Raw genomic sequence first — 18,283 nt, forward strand, 5'->3', positions numbered from 1 at the left:
TCCCCGGGTCTTCCGGTTTCCTCCCACATTTCAAAAACATGCGTGGCAGGCTGATTGAACACTCTAAATTGTCCCTCGGTGTGAGTGTGAGTGCGAATGGTTGTTCGTCTCTGTGTGCCCTGTGATTGGCTGGCAACCAATTAGGGTGTCCCCCGCCTACTGCCCGGAGACAGCTGGGATAGGCTCCAACACCCCCCGCAACCCTAGTGAGGATCAAGCGGTTCGGAAGATGAATGAATGAATATCAGAACGCCTCGTGGCCCGAGGGGCAAATGACGAGGACGCTGCACATGTGTCTCTGTATCAACCTCGTAAGTTGCTTCTTCTTGGAAAATGTTAACATAATTTGTGTCATTTTGAAACACAGCTATACTGATAACGTGCTAACCGCCTTAGATGGACAATCCAGAGTGTACGCTGCCTTTCGCCCAAATTCACCCGGGATAGTCCCAGGGCCGCAAGCGCTGCAGGGAATGGACGGATGCATTCCACAGTTCACTCCAAAAGCCAGCTTTGGCCATCACACTTGTCAAACCTCCCGTAGGCAATGCCGTCCATATTTAAATGTTAATATAGAAGCTTACACGGCGAATGAGATTAACTTTGGTTCTTTTCCTTCCGAACAAGCGGAACTTTCCCTTCGCCTCCAAACGCTAGGCTGCTGATGCAAAAGGGCTTTATTCCCGAGTTTGTAATCCTGCTTCAATCAGCTCTTTTTCCCCCTCCCCGTGTAGGAATAAGCTGGGCATTTATAGCTATCACCGCACAGCGCACCCAGCTCTAATTAACATTCAGCAGATAAGCACTTGTAAGACAAAATTCATTTGTTTGACCTTTTTGGATTTACACTATACTGTTTACTGCCACCGCAAGTTCATCACAAGTGGAGTGTTTTTTTTCCCTGGAGTTTTTTTAGCGCTGAGATTTTGTTTGTCTTCTCTTGGAGAGCGTTCATTTGGACCCCCTCGCTCCCTCGCCGGTCCTCTTGCTCACCCGCTCAAATTGTCTTTTGACTTTCATTCAGTAGTGTCTGTTTCTTAATTGCCCCTAATTGCTTAATTACAATTTCAAATGAACAATTCTGTAGGTCAGAGCGGGTTGCTAATTGAAGCATCAATCACGATAGGCGGCCTGCAGAACTGTCTCTGTTTGATTGACAGTGCATTAGCCCTAGCATTGTCGTCAGCTTGGACGTGACTTTGTGGTGGGCTGTTATTTATGTGACCAAGGTGTCATAACTGTCCTTCATGGGATGTTTTGAAGGAGAATTCAATCTGGGAACAAACCTGCTCTGAATTAATTGGAATTTGTCCCCCCCTCCTTCCCAAAACAAAAAGAAAACACATTTAAACACAATATCTACTCTTTTTTTCTTGTACGTTTTTGTCCAGAGGGCCTTGCGCTGCTTTCACTGATGGCAAGATATATATTTGCTCTTCAGTGGCCCGGAACCATCATTTTGTCACTCCACGCCATAGCATAGACAACGACCTAAATACACACTTGATATTCATGCTTGAGGAAATTCTTTTCCTGATGGCTCCTGCACAGTGATGGTTTAGGGTCAAAGAACGCTAGCGATAGTGAAGACATGACGTCAAAAGCCCAAGGCTGTCAACGGGAGGGTTGAACTTCCAAGTAAAAGTGGGAGAAACACAAGTCCAGGGTGTTAGCATAACATACCACCAGCGGCGTCAAAGTCAGGGGAGACGACAGCCGAGCACACATGTCCAGTACATGGACCATCGCTGCTTCAAATATTTGCCCATCAAAATCCTGTGTGACATATCTGTGAGCTTTGTGTAAAGCGTGGTCTTTGAGAACCACGCCCGGATATGTTTGCACATATTTGTGAATGTTTAGCTGGCAATCAATCAATTAAGCCCACCTAGGCAGTGTATCAAGGTCTTTGTCGCGTTTGGACCGGAGAGACAAACCTACCGCACTGGTTAGCTTAGCTAGCTAGTACAATAGAACAGAGGGATGTAAAACTTTACCAAAGGTGGGGTGGGAAGTACATTTGGTTCTGCCACTGGACAGTGTACGCCAAGGGAACCTGTAAATTATAGTACCGGTAAGTTATTTTTAACTAAAAAATAAAACTTTTCCAATTATTAATGAAGGCTGCCTTAATGCATTTATGTACACTCCCAATTTCAAAAATGTGAACTGACTTTGACTTTGGGCAAGAGGCGGAGTACATCCTGGACTCGTTGGCAATCAATCGCTGGGAACATTTTACAGTCTTCAGTGGGCCGAACGTTCATGTTTTTGGAAGGTGGGAGGAGCCAGGGAGTCTCTGGAAAGCCCACGCAAGCAACGGGACAACATGGAAACTGGAGATTCCTCAGAACCCCGGCACTGTCAGGCAGATTTGCTCACCACTTCTCAATACATTGATTATTCCGGTTTTGATGTTCACTGCAAGATAGAATACGCATTTATGGACCCGAGTCAGTTTAACGCTTGGTCTACGGGGCGAGTTAAATGAATCAAAACATTTCTTTATCTACGGGTTGGTAGGTTTCCCCCAAATTATGGGAATGATGGATTGATTTTCTATAAGTTGATAATGTTTGTGTTTGCCTCTTCCGCGAACAAAAGTGCAAACCGTCTTTTAAATATTGGATACAAGCCGACAGGATGTTTTATGTGCAAAAACCATACAGACAACATCCCTATCCTTGATCAAGCGGCCGTCAATTATTGATCCAAACGACTCGCTACTTCACAAAGTCACCAAGAATGGAGAACAAGTTATTGTGCTGATGTCGTTTGTGCTTCACTTTATATCACTGATATGAAACGTGGCTCTGAAACAAATTCTTTAGTATGCGCGAAAGATGAACTGTTTGTGCCCACAAAGCACAAACGACCCAATATATTTTAGCCACAGTGAATGATTATTATGTTCGATGACTTTCTTTGCTAAATACATAAAACACATGTTGGATTAACATCCATCACGATGACGTGTCAAAAATCAAACCCCTCTCGACGAGACGACGTAGAACGATACCAAACACGATGAGATGTTCTGAACAGTCAGTACCGAACCGAACACAAAAACAATTGCCCCCAAAACTGTGTTCTGAACCAAACGGTGGACTTTGCGAAGCGTTCCACACTTAAGAAGTACAATTCAGTATGACCTGCTTGTCTTCCCTCCTCACCTCAAGTTACGAAAAGCCTCACCTTCACTATTTCCTCGATCCCCACCCCGAGGCATGGGGGCAACCATGTGATTTTTAGGCTGGTTTCCACCGTCTCGGCCTCAGCCCATTTGGTTGACACCCCACCCTCCCCTCCCCATGCCGCTCTTGGCCTTAATGGAGGCTGATCGGGCGCTTTCTCTTTATATACTGGCCCGGCTCCCTCCGTTTCATCTTTTAGTCTCGATATATTACCTTCGCCCTGCATTTCCTTCCATCGCCTCGTGCTCCTTCCCCCCCCCCCCCTTACCCCTTTTTTTCTTTTCCTTCCACACTCTCCTCCCTCCTCCTTGCGCCATCCCCCTGCCGCCGTTCCCTTTCTCCTCTGGGGCTCCATCCATCAGGTTGTCGGGGGCTGCTAGTGGCCGACTCCCAGCCACCATATTTCACCGCCAGCCAGCCAAGCAGCTGACAGCAGAGCCACCGCCAGGAAATTGCTTTGGCTGTGAGCGGAATTTCAAACGCAGGGCCGCTCTGCATCACCCGGGCCGCCCAAGAACTGCATCGCTCGCTCTCTTTCTGTCTCTCCGCCCTGTCAATCTCCCCGCACGCCTCCGCACACATCTCTATGCTTTTTCTTTCCATGTTTGCCTTATTGCGCTTCTGTTTCCTCTCTCCCCGTCTCCGCTCGGCTCCCCGCCGCCGTCTTTCTTTCTTCCCCCGTGCTGTTTTCGCTCCTTGTTTTCTCTGTTATAGTTGTTCCACCTCTCTGCCTTCCTCACTGTGTTTCGGCCCCCCTATCTCTGCAAACACGGGGAATAAAGTGAGCTGCTGAATGTGAAATGAGAGGGAAAGGAGGTAAACGTCGGTCCGGGGAAAGAGGAATAACGATAGAGGTATACAAGTGTACAGTATGGGTGGCTTTGCAACACGTGCCCTTGTCACAAAGAGTTTAAGACGCAGCTCATTTTTTACATGCTTGGGGTTGTTTGCTAGCATGTGCAATAGCTGTTTCATAAGTACGTGTAAACATTAGAAGCAAGATGGATTGCAATCAGTGAGGGGCGGGGGAGGGGGCACATTCAACCAGGGCTACAAAGACAGATTTGAAATCTTATTTGACTTTTTATGTCTTCAAACTTTGAAATTGTAGTCATAACATTACAGTGATGAGAAAAAACAGTCTTAGGAGGGCTAAAATGTCTGCAAGCGTAACAATACGCCGTGTCCATCTGTTGAGAATATTCAAGCCAGGGGATGATATGATACCAGCCTGCCGGGGACAAAAATTGCAAATACACTGAAGGTAGATGTTTTACATGCATAGAATTATCCAAATTTTAAAAGGCAATGTCTTATATATTGATCCTGTTAAATAAAAATTAAAATAAAAAGGGAGACTAAAAAAGTTACACACACACACACGCACGCACACACGAACGCGCGCACACACACGCACTCGCACACACACACACACACACGCGCGCACGCACACGCACGCAAATAGCACTCGTGTCGTGGTAATTTCCTTCTCTGCGGACTGCTTCTCATTTTCCCGCTCATTTTTAAGTGGCGCAGCGCACCAAAGGGTCCGACTAGAATGTTAAATGACGCACTTTGGTTCCACCTTTCGCGTCGGCGACTCGGCGCGACTGCATAATCTACGCTCGGAGGGGGGGGGGGGGGGGGGCAGAATCAGTGCTACAGGGGCACTGGCCCCGTTGCCCCCCCCCCCCCCCCCCCACCCCCTGAACCGCCACTGCCGGGTACTCCGGTTTCCACCCACATTCCAAAAACATGCGTGGCAGGCTGATTGAACACTCTAAATTGTCCCTAGGTGAGAGTGAGGATGGTTGTTCGTCTCTGTGTGCCCTGCGATTGACTGGCGACTGGTTCAGGGTGTCCCCTGCCTACTGCCCGAAGACGGCTGGGATAGGCTCCAGCACCCGCCGCTATCCTTGTGAGGATAAAGCGGATCGGAACATGGATGGGTGGAATGACTGAATGGCTGTCCATGTTGGTTGGTTGGTTTGTTTTGTGGACTTCCCGCATTGGAAGCGCTCAGTGTCAGAAAATGTTTTGCTCACCACGCTAACTAGCACTTTTTCTTCTGTTTGCCCGCATGTCTCTCTCCCCCATTGTGTTGCGACATCAGAGTGTTAGCTTGGAGTTCTACATCGACGTCCACGCTCACTCCACCATGCTGAACGGCTTCATGTACGGCAACGTGTTCGAGGACGAGGAGCGCGTCCAGAGACAGGCCGTCTTCCCCAGACTGCTGTGCCACAATGCACACGACTTCTCCTTTGTGAGTTCTCACACGTGCGTGCGCACACAGAAAGCACACGCGCACACTCACCCAGAGGGGTCTCTTATCATTCTTTCCATCGGAGCGCATTGCTGGTTCTTAATACTTGGAGATACTGAACCATGTACTGTTAACAAAATCCAAGTTGCAAAATAGTTACTAATACGGTACTTGAGGAGATTTAGGAGATTTAGGAGATGGCTTGGGACATTAAAAAAAAATGCTTGCAAAGATAATGCTCAATATTCACCCATCTTGTGTTGAGCTTTTCTCATTTTATCAGTGTGGCAAAATATTAGAACTACTTTAATTGTGTTCGATTTTTATTCTTCTTAATCAGTCTTTCAGAACTGAACAGGATTGAATTTGTGATCATTGTTTTATTCTTATATTTTTTCAGCTTGGCTATTTTTAGAATACATCGGATTTTGTTTTAGTTAGTTTTATTCATATGTAGCTAGCGACCTTGAGTCCCTGGAATGGCGCTAATATAACGCTATTTTATTCCTACTTGTCATTTTTGGTATTGGTATATTGTGTCTATATCACTCTTTTCCAAAAAAGGTTCACGAATTATATCTTAATCACATGGGAAGTTAATAACATGCTCGTGGGACATCTGGCCCAAGGGTCGGTCATCTCCGTTCCCTGTGCTTTGGCCCCTCTGGCCATTCAGCGCTACCCACAATGCACTGCTGCAGCAGCACAACACAATCATGGCAAAATCCCACCGGTGGCAGCAGATTTAAATTTCAGCAAAGCAGCACAGCAAGAGTGGCAGGTAATGGTCACATTTTTTTTCCACAATGTGCTTTCCAAGACACCGTCAACGTTGTGTCGCACCGCTGACGCCCACGCACCAAACGGATTTTGTTTTCATCGTCATTTCCATTTTGTAAGAGTCGTTTTTACAGAACCTGACAAGTTACAACTATCATTGCAAAAGTATCGTTTCCGATGTAGGTTGGGAACTTGGGAGCATGCGGGGCATCATCCTCAATGAACAGCCTCACGGGACACACACTTTGAACAATTTGGTAATACAAAAGAATGACATCAATGTAAAAAAAAATAATAAGTGCACCATATATGTTTTTGTCAAAATGGGTTCCGTGAAGCACAACAGTTAAAAGAAAATGCTTTTCATCTCGCCTCCCGTGTATTGTTCTTCCCTTGCAGTCCAACACGTCCTTTAACCGTGACGTGGTGAAGGCCGGCACCGGCAGACGATACCTCGGCGGTCTCCTTGACGACACGTCCTACTGCTACACTCTGGAGGTGTCTTTCTACAGCTACATGACCTCTGGCAGCACGGCTCCCGTGGCCTACACCGAGGAGACATGTATCCTCGACGCTGTGGCTTCTATTCACTTTATGTTAGTGCGGGGCGCAACCGTAACGTTCCTTCTGTGTCTGCTAATTAGTTGCCGGCGTGTCACCGAAATGACAAACGCACATGAGGCTTCGCGGGTGAGTTGGCATCAGGTCGCGTGCGCTCGCCACAAAGGCCGCGTTGCTCTTTTTGTCGCCTCTCGTCACGACAGAGTTACAACAGGGATGCGAAAGCCGCTTCTATTGATCCCATTTACAAAGGCGCTGGAGAAAACGGGGGAGGCCCGCGTAGTCGGTGATGCTTTGACTGCGCCAAACAATCGAACAATGAGCCGAACACGACACCTGTCAAACGCAATCGTCGGAACGCACAAACGCACATCACGGCCGCTGAAGGTCGCCCGTGTCTTAATGGACACTGATAGGAGGACGAAGTTTTCCCTTTCACCTGACCTTCTCCAGACTGGAGTGCTCCCAAGAGCGGGCCTATGGCGCTGAGATCTTGGCAAGCGTTTTAGAGAGGAGCGATAAGGAGTCTTACATGTGATGTGTTTAAGTGTTCCTGCATTTCTCCTGCGGATGGAAGGGGAGGTTGGTTGGTGGATGTAGCCTTAGTGCCCTCTAGTGCCAAGCCTGGACACTCTCGCACTGTCACAGAGAAGGGTTAGTGGTTCGCTCTTCAGAACTAAATGTTTGAGACACCGGAACAATGTTGCCGCAAACTGTAATGCGGCATATTGAGAGCTGTGTGTAATGTCTTGTATAGTTCTGCTTATGACCAATAGGACTCATACCTCGGTCAAAATTGGAGTTCAAGTCAGTTATTATTTGGCGAATGTTTGTCTTGTCGGTGTAGGCATGCTGAGAGATCATAGCGTCAGAAAAAAAACGTTTAGATTTGAGGAGGAATAATCTCTTTGAAACAATCCTGTCGAGTTGCAGCATATTATGGGAGGGCGCACTTTTAGGGTCACATTGGATTTTTAAAACAAACAGATGGGCCAGGTCATGTGTGAATGTGGTTGGTTTCATTTTAATATTCACAAGCGGCTCGGTAAATAGATGGATGAAAAAAAAATCAGTTTGATTCTATTTTTTATAAATAATAGTACCGGTATACTGTTGTTGTTTTTTTATTTAATTTCCTAGGAGCACTCTAGATCTGTTGCAAAAGATGCAGATGCAGTGGATTTTTTCCACATTTTTTTTAAATTATATTTCTTTATGATGAGGGCGGTTAGTGTAGTGATTTACATCGTTGACTATCATGCAGCTGATGTGGGATTGATTCACACCTAAAAAGCCATTCGCAAGTGCCCTGCGTTTGGTCTGATAGTAGTCCACCTTTTTTCTTCAAAGTCGGCTGATATCGACTTCAATTTTGCTATGACCCCGAACAGGATACGCAATGGCACTTTCTGGTACAGTATGTGTAGTATGTGCGGCTGCACAAGGCGGCTTTGCTAGGAAAAATTGGGATGTGAAATAGTTTTCGATTGGTATCATAACGTATAACACTTGTGTGAGTTCTACTAAGGTTGAAGATAAGACTTCAGTTTATAGGACTTGTGGTCTTTCGGGTTCTGATGTTGGTTCTTTTCCATTTCTTATCAAGGTCAAATTGGCAGAGAAGTCCACCCCTGGTGGGTGGACTTCAATGATCTTTTTTTTTGTTCTCCAGTCCAGTGTGTGTGTGTGTGTGTTCATTTATGAAGAGGGGAGGGTCACAATGGGGTAGGGTCTTGTGTGGTGGGCAAGCTGCACAGGGGGACCCGGTGCAGACTGGAGATTGGGGTCAGGCAGGTTGAAGGAACCGACCATGTCACTTTTTCCGCCCCAGCGCTCTGCTCGATGGAGCGTACAAATCATTAACAGAGACCTTTAGCACCTCCGCCAACCTTCCTTCACCCCCCGCCCCCGACACACACAAATGCACACTTCCCACCCTGACACACAATCATCTACAGACAAAACTAACACATAACAAATAAATAATGGCCACTTAGACACCCACTTCACTGTCCTTCAACAAAACTAGCCTCCTCACAGTTCAGACTTTTTGTCACAGTTTGAAAGTGATCCATATGTGTGTGTGTGTGTGTGTATGTTCCACTCATGTCCTCCTCTCTCCTCCAGCCTGTCCTTTCCTCTCGTCTCATCACCCAGAACATAACAGCTCATTATATCATCTAGTCAAGCTGAGAATCCTCTTCTCCAAAACAGCAGGGACATCCTCTATCCTGTCTGCCTTCTCTTTGTCCTCTAATCATCCGGTACCTGTATGGGTATCTGCGTGCGTGCGTGTGTGTGTTTGCTTCCTTCATGTGCGGCCTCTTACATTCACTCCCATGTCGAACCATTTGTAAAGTAAACCCATTCCTCTTATGTCCAACCGTTAACTAAAACAAAAATTGCATTTGATCAAGGAAAATGTGTGAACTCGGATGTAATAAGAATTTGAGATGCCATCGGGGAAGGTATGTAGTGAAGCGAAGGCAAAGAGGAAAAGTGTGATAGTGGTTGGAGAAGGAACTTTTTTGGGACCAAGCAATAGTGTGCCACTGGCTGGCGACCAGGTTTCATTTTCTTTCCAATACTATGGTTGACGCACTTCCACGAGTCTAAACATGGCCCCACCCATTTTGATACATGTCAGGGCGGCCATTTTGCCACTTGCCCTCAAGTGAAAATGACATCGCAGTTGCTCAGGGCGGCCCGGTAGTCCAGTGGTTAGCACGTCGGCTTCACAGTGCAGAGGTACCGGGTTCGATTCCAGCTCCGGCCTCCCTGTGTGGAGTTTGCATGTTCTCCCCGGGCCTGCGTGGGTTTTCTCCGGGTGCTCCGGTTTCCTCCCACGTTCCAAAAATATGCATGGCAGGCTGATTGAACACTCTAAATTGTCCCTAGGTGTGAGTGTGAGCGTGGATGGTTGTTCGTCTCTGTGTGCCCTGCGATTGGCTGGCAACCGATTCAGGGTGTCCCCCGCCTGCTGCCCGAAGACAGCTGGGATAGGCTCCAGCACCCCCGCGACCCTAGTGAGGATCAAGCGGCTCGGAAGATGAATGAATGAATGAGTTGCTCAGGGCTCAGTTTGCGAACATCACACAACCAAATCCGGAAAAGAGGTGAACGCTGATGGCAGTTAATTGAGCATTTAGACACTGTGATGTCATTTTCAGTCGACAGCAAAACGTTAAAATGGCCGCCCCCGAGATGGATAACAACGGGTGATTTTTTTTTTCTGCTTAATTCACATTGCAGAAACACAATATTAATCTGAATGTCTTGTTTTGATGAGTGGGGGAGAATAGAACATATTATTTCAAAGAACATTTATTTTTAACTTAATTTCATGTTCAACCGGCTTACAATATTGAAGCTTACAATAATAAATATCCTTTTTAGAAATAAGACACCTGCGTCGTTTTTGATGAACACTTACTTACTGAATTTTATGACGGTACTTGAAGAGGAAAGTATTTTTTGAGGCGGAACATGGTGCAAAAAGTTTGAGAGCTACTGCATTAGAAAATTAATGTTTTGAATGATGGTTGTTGAGAGAATGTGGGACCTTGTTTTTGGGTCGGTCATATGCACACGTTTATGCATCATGTGGAGGAGATCTTTGACTTTGAAGACTTGGCCAAACTTGAAAGTACATTTACGCCGTTACGCCTCTGTTGTAGATTTTAATCGTGTTGTCCTCAGCAGGGACTGTGCGTTTGCCTCTGGATCCACACAAACACACACTCATTGTCAGCTGACAGTCAGACGCGCGCCACACAACAGTGGGAAGCCATGAAATAGCAGAGCTGCCACCGGAACGCACTATGCATCAGTGCACCTGACACCCAGCGGAGCGCCTGTGACAGGTATGCAAATGATATAGCTTGAAGGCAAATATGCTTCGCTTCCACACATCACACACCTCATCTCGCGTAGACACGCACCAGTGGGTGTGCGGTCGCGCACTTGCAAAAGCAGAAGCACACAGCTGATTGCACAAGTATTGTTGGAGCAGTGGTTTGGATGTAAGCGTTGGCAGCGATGCACAAAAATCATGCAAATGCCCGCTCGGACATGATGTTTGTCGGGAGCTCCTCACTAAATGAAAGACAAGGCGGTTCTGAGCGACCTCGGCGTAGAAGTGCCGAGTGGAGTCAGTGAGCCGAAAGTGTCGGTTGGTGTGTTATCAGTGACAGACAAAGTGCCAATGGAGCCAACACAAGATGAGACCAGTGTCATTGGCAGTGACGAGTGCTGGAATCAGCTTGTCACATCCGCCAGATGAGTGAAAGTACTCACTCTCTGTACGCAAGTAGAAGTACTGACACTTGTGTCAAAAAAAAGACTCCAGTAGTACTGAGTAAAATTCTTCCCGAACCCACTCCCCTCCTACAGAATCTGAAATTTACTTAAAAATATATATATATTGTTAATTACAGTAGTGCCTTGGAACATGAATATAATTCGTTCTGTAGCCATGTGAGTAATGCAAAACACGTGTATCTCAAATCGTTTTTCCTCATTGAAATTAATTTAAATGACATTAATACATTCAAAGCAACCCCAAAGATAATACTAAACACCTTTTCACAGTGTAATTTAAAACTCCAAAGATCCTGACAACTGTACTCAGGTTTTGTCTGACATGGAGTTGTGTTTCCAAGCCAAAATACATACTAAAATAACGGACTGTGTGTGCAGTGACAGTGATAGGCTGTCGATTACACCCGTTGTAGTGGTGAGAGGGAGGGGGGGGGGGGGGGGTAAATACTGTTTGAGCTGATAGCCCATCTAACAATTCTATTAGAGATGGCTTTGACATTTTAGGAAGTTCACAAAAACTCACCTATTTGCTGTTTTTGAAGAGGGTCATTGAAAGGAAAGTTATTCTTTGCCACCATCTTGTGGCATTGAGATTAAATTGCAGTGCCGTATAAAACTGTTTGGGGGGGATACATTTAATAAGTCACGGATTTGCTCCCGTGAATGGCGGTAGTTCACTCTTGTCAATTGAAATCACGATTGTACTCAAAGTTTGGGGCTCAAGTTTGTTCCGTTTGCTTCCCTGGCGTCTTTCAGTCTGTTAAATCGCTAATTGAGGACAAAAGTGGCCTTTTCTGTATCGCTGTTGCTGAGTAGCCTCTTAATTATTCATTGATAATTGGTTGTCTTGTTTGTCACTGTAGTGACAGAAACTGTCAGTGGCCTTCATCGATGCCTCCGATGTCCCCTCCTTTGTCTCTGCGTTAAATCCCATCCGACCAACACGGCTTTCTCCTTGTTCCTTATCCATCGAACCACAGGGTGCCTTGACGTCCACCCGTCACATTGTCTGCCAGGACCAGGCGCTGGGGATGTGATGGCGAAAGCCTCTAAATGCCCTGCTGACAGTAAATAGCCGCGGTAAACAAGTCATGACATCCCCTACGCTCTTGTCTGGCTCATCAGCACACAAGCTGGCACACGCCCTTGAGCCATGACAATGACCCACCATCGATTAAACACGACGCCGAAGAATACACCTCAGGGGCAGGCGGCCTCTGCGCCGGTCGCAACATTAGGTACACCTGCACATTATAATGAGATCTAATACAAGAGCCGCAGCCAATAGTTCTGTCTTCACAAGCATAATTGCTTGGTAAAGACAATGAAATGGAGTGCAAAGAAGTAAAAAGTTTTTGTTTTGTTTTGCTTCAATTCAATAGACCTTGTGCTGCTCCTTCTGGTGTGCGTGGCTTTGCCACCTCAGAGCAGTACATGTATATTACAGACATGAATAGGGCCACTCTCTCGGCTCCACAGTAATGTTAATTGTTGCAGAGGGGAAAGACTATGCCTATTCTTACATTTGTATTAGTTGACTTTTTTTTTTTAATTCAGAGACCACCTGCGGTCATGATAAAGGATCATCAGGAATAAATAATCAATAACACCTTCTATTTCATTTCTTTCTCGGAAACAGCAAAAATGTGCTCTTTTCTTTTTGACCCAGCTATGCTGATCTTATTTTTCGGATGTAAAATCATTGAATTTTCTCAAAGATTTACAATGCACCTTGCAAAAAAAAAACACACACACGCACACATTTGTGGAATATGTTAAATATGTTGTCATGTGAACCATTTTCATTGTTGTGCTATCTGTGATTTTTTTAGACACTTATTAAGCCAAATAGAATCATTTCCACAGCAAAAAATCTGAACATTTCAATTTGACTCACACAAATGATATATTAGTTGTGCAACTGTTCATTGTTCTCATATCCCGTCTTCCTCCTTCTTTTTCTCTCTCTTTCAATCCATTTGATGATTCGTGGTTGCTTATTTGCGAGCTTGAAACATTAGTTTTTCCTCACTCACCAATGTTGCGGTACACCAACACTCCACATACACATCATCGCTTCCTAATCCAGAAGCCGTGGCGTCCCCCCCCCCCATCCTTACAAACGGCCAGAGAGCACTAAGGGCATCCTCCATGTCTCATATATCATCCCCTCCTGTACCTTTCCACGTCTCACCCACACGCATAGAGGAGGAAGTTCTCCTTCAGAAGCCGACCGTCCATCAGGAAAGCTCCTGTAATGGACGGTGAGTCGTGACGAGCCAAGCTGAGTGGCCATCTGCTCACGGTGGGGTCCGAGAGATATTTTTGTCGCTGAAGCTTGCCTGGCGAAATAAGTTGGGACTGACGCCCAATTCTGCTGATAGGAAAAATATGTGTGGAAAGGTGTTAACGGAGGCGATGGTGCAGCAAAAACTTTTTCTGAGGTCAGAATGAACATCAAGGATATGGGATGACTAATGTCTGTTCTGTTCGGTGCAATATAGTTTCCTGTGCAAACGTCTTTGCGAGGATAAACAGAGATTGTACAACAAAAATGTCACAGGAACAAAGCCGAGCAGTTAAAATGAAAAAGGAAGTGGGTTGTCTTATTTGTGTTGACTAATGCATCTAGGAAACACTGTGTTCACACCTCCGCCTTGTTTGTTTTGACATCCAAGGATTAAATCTCTGTGATCCCTCGATATTTCACGGTTCGTTTATCGCGGCCTCGGTGCATCGCAGATTTTTTCAAACATATTCATAAATAATAAAAAACAAAAATGCCGCAAAAAGGTCACAAAAAGGTCCGCGAGAGGCAGTGAAAGTCAGCAAAACAACAGCAAGTCACATAGAGCAACATATATAGTACTACATGTATGTGTTTACTGTATTTTGTTATTCATACACTAACCTCCATCCATCCATCCATCCATCCATCATCTACCGCTTATCCGGGGCCGGGTCGCGGGGGCAACAGCTTTAGCAGGGAAGCCCAGACTTCCCTCTCCCTAGCTACTTCTTCCAGCTCTCCCCGGGGGATCCCGAGTCGTTCCCAGGCCAGCTGGGTGACATAGTCTCTCCAGCGTGTCCTGGGTCTTCCTCTGGGTCTCCTCCCGGTGGGACATGACCGGAACACCTCACCGGGGAGGCGCTCAGGAGGCATCCGAATCAGATGCCCAAGCCACCTCATCTGGCTCCTCTCGATGTGGAGGAGAAGCGGCTCGACTCTGAGCCCCTCCCGGATGACTGAGCTTCTCACCTTATCTCTAAGGGAGAGCCCGGACACCCTGCGGAGAAAACTCATTTCGGCCGCTTGTATCCGGGATCTCGTTCTTTCGGTCACGACCCATAGCTCGTGGCCATAGATGAGGGTTGGGACGTAGATCGACCGGTAAATTGAGAGCTTCGCCCTTTGGCTCAGCTCCTTCTTTACCACGACAGACCGATACAACGTCCGCATCACAGCAGACGCTGCACCGATCCGCCTGTCGATCTCTCGCTCCCTCCTGCCCTCACTCGTGAACAAGACCCCAAGATACTTGAACTCCTCCACTTGGGGTAAGATCTCCTCCCCGACCCGGAGGGGGCACTCCACCCTTTTCCGACTGAGGACCCTGGTTTCAGATTTGGAGGTGCTGATTTTCATCCCCACCGCTTCACACTCGGCTGCGAAACGCTCCAGTGAGAGTTGGAGAGCCCCGTTTGAAGGAGCCAACAGCACCACATCATCTGCAAAAAGCAGGGATGTAATACTGAGGCCCCCAAAACGGACCCCCTCAACGCTTCGGCTGCGCCTAGAAATTCTGTCCATGTTTACTGTATTTTGTTATTCATACACTAACCTAACCTAACTTAATCGTGTTTAAATATGTTAGTATATAGCATTAAGTAATGTTAATTACTACAAACATGCATGTATACCATTACATTTGGCCGTAGAAATGTTATTTTTACTCATACACATTTATATATACCTATAAGGGGGGCGGGTTTGCTACTTCGCGGATTTTCGTCTGTCTGGTGGTTTCGGTCCCCATTAACTGCGATAAACGAGGGATTACTGTATGACAAAATAGGCCATTATAACCCTTTCAGGGACGGTGGTTACTATAGTGGACAGCTTATCGTGTTATCAGGTTACAGGGTGCATGAAAGGGTCAAATACGGACACGATATGTGCATGTGTTTGTTTGTTTTTTTGTTTGTTTGTTTTTGGTTTTAATTGAACCAATGTACAAGAGAACATTTTAATATATGTTAATGCTCGAATGCATATAAATACATATACAGTCAAACCTCGGTTTTCGAATGTCTCTGTTCTCGACCAAATCGGTTTTCGACCAAAAATTTCGAGTTTTTTATGCCTCGGATTACGACCGAAAATCGGTTCTCGACCAAACTGAGCGCAATTGAATGCGCCCCTTGACTCCTCTAGTCTTCCTTACATGAGGAAGTGACTCTTCCTCGGGTAGTCAAAGAAGTGACGTTTCCTTGTGTAGCGTTCCATTGTGAGGTCAAGGTCAAGGTCATTTTCATAGCAGACGTGTTCAAAAAAGCATGGTTTCAGTTTTTGAACAAATCGGTTTTCGAACAGCCTTCTGGAACGGATTATGGTCAAAAACGGAGGTATGACTGTACAGTATATAAAAGATCCACACCTCAGTTAGAGAGGATTAGAAGAAAACAAAAATTGCAAAAGTACTGTACACGGATATTAATATCGAATCACATCACGTAAACTCACCTAACCGCACATGTCACGTCACATCACGGGTTCACGTCAGCGGCATAAACATCTTTGGACATGCAAGTCATTCTTCTTAAACAAATATAAAAATGACCATGCCAAAATCTATATCCGTATGCCAGCTGTTTCAATCAAATACATTGCAGACAGACAGATGATCGGACAGATGTCACCAACAAGGTAATGGCGGGGAAAGGAGACAAACGATGTCGCCGCGTAGCTCCATCATGTAGCAGCATGATGAAGAATGAACATAGCGAAACATCAGTTAGCCGTAAGATGAACTAACCCCTTTTTTAAAATGTGTCTGGTGTCCACGTGCAATGGGTATGGATGATGGGAGTTTAGCGAGAGAGGCGGCCTGGTCTCAGGTGAAATGCGTGGCGTGTTACAGATATTGTCCTTATTTATCTGCGTTCTCCGCATCCTTTCGGTCTGCGTGATTGGAGACATGGTTGTCTTTGTGTGCTTCACTACTTCTTCATTATCTCAACCTGATTGTCATCATTACTCGGCCCCACAAGCCTAATGATCCCAGATTGAGCAACAACACTCCTTGGCCCTCTGCCTTTTTTTTCTTTCGTTTTTTTCTAAAGAGCAAAGCAGCTATTGATGGTTTTTTTCTAATGTATTGAGGGACGGTGATGCGTGCGCTCACCCATGAATTCAAAGTAGGTCTTGCCATATAACTAATTGCTTATGTTTGATTCATAGCACCATCATATAGTTAGCGTTTGCGTCGCTTAATCCTGGATGAGGTACGTTGTTCCGTGAGGATTTATGCCGTTCCCTGGTTATTGATTGTCGCTCACAATCAATTGGGAACAGCAGAGGTTTCAGTCGGGTGTCTAAAATCTATGCAGAGATGCTCTGCTTTGAATATGTAATTCAGATGAACATTCCTAATTGTCGGATAATTGTAGAACCACAGTCTACGAAGATCTTTTCAAGGATTAGTGTCGTACAGTATATCAAACCATATCGGAAAACAATGATAGCGACAGTGGAAATTTTGTATGAGGGGCAATAATACACAAATTGCAGAACATAGCACTATGATAAAAAAAATCATTTATACAATGTAAAATTCAATTGACCCTTTTGGATAGGAAGCATGAAAACAAGCACACGCTTAGTTGCCAAGTGACAGCAACTAGTAGCTACCCACTTCGGCATTTTAGTTCGTCTGTGTTAACAGGGATGGTTGATGACTATCTGTAGAAGAAGACAAGAAATAAAGAAAAGGCCTTAACTCTTGGTCGTCAGACATGAGGCTGGGCATGAATGTGGCTCGGACCTTCCTGGATTACTACAAGCTCAATAACGTCATCGCTGACCACATGCCAAGTCACCTTGAAAGGTAAATTGCTATGTCCCGATGAAGAAATGTGAAATGAAATATATTTTCCTTCCATCTCACATGTATTACAGTTGGACGATGCTGTGGTGTTTACCAATTGTAGTCACTCGGAAATTTTTTTTTTAATTTTTTGCATACAGTTCTGAAGTGGCGACTCAGTCAAACAGCCAAGCAGTAGACAAAGAGGAGAGGAGCCAGCATGCCAGGCACTAGATGGACACAAATGGCACCATTGTACCAGGAGGAGCCCTCATTCTTAATCACTTTCACAAGATCGTCATCTGCCTTCCTCTTGACATACATGGACTAAAATGTCACAATTCACACAAGGTTATTATTATCTGCTAAATATGTTCACATGATTAGATGTAAATGTATGCTTTTAACAGCTATTTAAATGTACGTATGTTTTTGATGTTACTATAAGCACGCTTTACTTTTCTTATTGCAGTTATGCCCGCATTTGTATAAAAGGGACTTTTATTATGCAATGTTTATAAAATAATGCAAATAATGTAATATACACAGCAAAAAAAAAAGTGTTTGTTTGAATATTTTAGGCTGTATCCGGAATCGCTCCTTATCCACTATATATTTCCCTGCAAGGCACTGATTAGTGCCAAAAAAAATGTGCAAAGCATCACATTTTGTAAAATACACTCGTATAGAATAAATTATTCGTTCAATATTTATCACAGAAAGAGGGTGATCCAGAACAATGTAATTATGCAACAGAGTAAAAATGGTAAGTCTTTATATACTCAACACTCTACAGTCAATTATAATTAATGTTATAAATGAATCGTAGTTTTTTTCCAAAACTGATTTTTCATTTGACCGTCAACTATAGGCCTATTGTCCACGAGTGAATAATTCCGAACACAGCCTAATAAAATGAAAACTTGTGATACGCCCTTTGTAAGGACGCGAACATATTTTTTCAATTGTTTAAAAAAATTGCATGTCTCATACAGTACAAACGAGAACTTGAAGTCTCATGGAAGCACAGGGAGAACTGCTCAAAATGCCCACCTGAGGTTCGAACCTTCAGAATC

The 18,283-nt window shown here is 45.1% G+C and overlaps 1 protein-coding gene across 1 annotated transcript in view; it reads left to right on the forward strand.

Annotated features, from left to right (window-relative positions):
- agbl4 (AGBL carboxypeptidase 4) overlaps positions 1-17,719 on the forward strand; it is a 267,276-nt gene extending 249,557 nt beyond the window's left edge. The window contains exons 10-13 of the mRNA XM_052072858.1: positions 5,308-5,460; positions 6,640-6,802; positions 17,135-17,228; positions 17,369-17,719. Coding sequence (XP_051928818.1) covers positions 5,308-5,460; positions 6,640-6,802; positions 17,135-17,228; positions 17,369-17,441 — 483 coding nt within the window. The 3' untranslated portion in view covers positions 17,442-17,719. The remainder of the gene's footprint in view (positions 1-5,307; positions 5,461-6,639; positions 6,803-17,134; positions 17,229-17,368) is intronic.
- Positions 17,720-18,283: the final 564 nt, after the last annotated feature.

This window comes from Hippocampus zosterae, chromosome 8, assembly GCF_025434085.1.
Source record: "Hippocampus zosterae strain Florida chromosome 8, ASM2543408v3, whole genome shotgun sequence".
In the NCBI taxonomy this organism is placed as follows: Eukaryota; Metazoa; Chordata; class Actinopteri; order Syngnathiformes; family Syngnathidae; genus Hippocampus; species Hippocampus zosterae.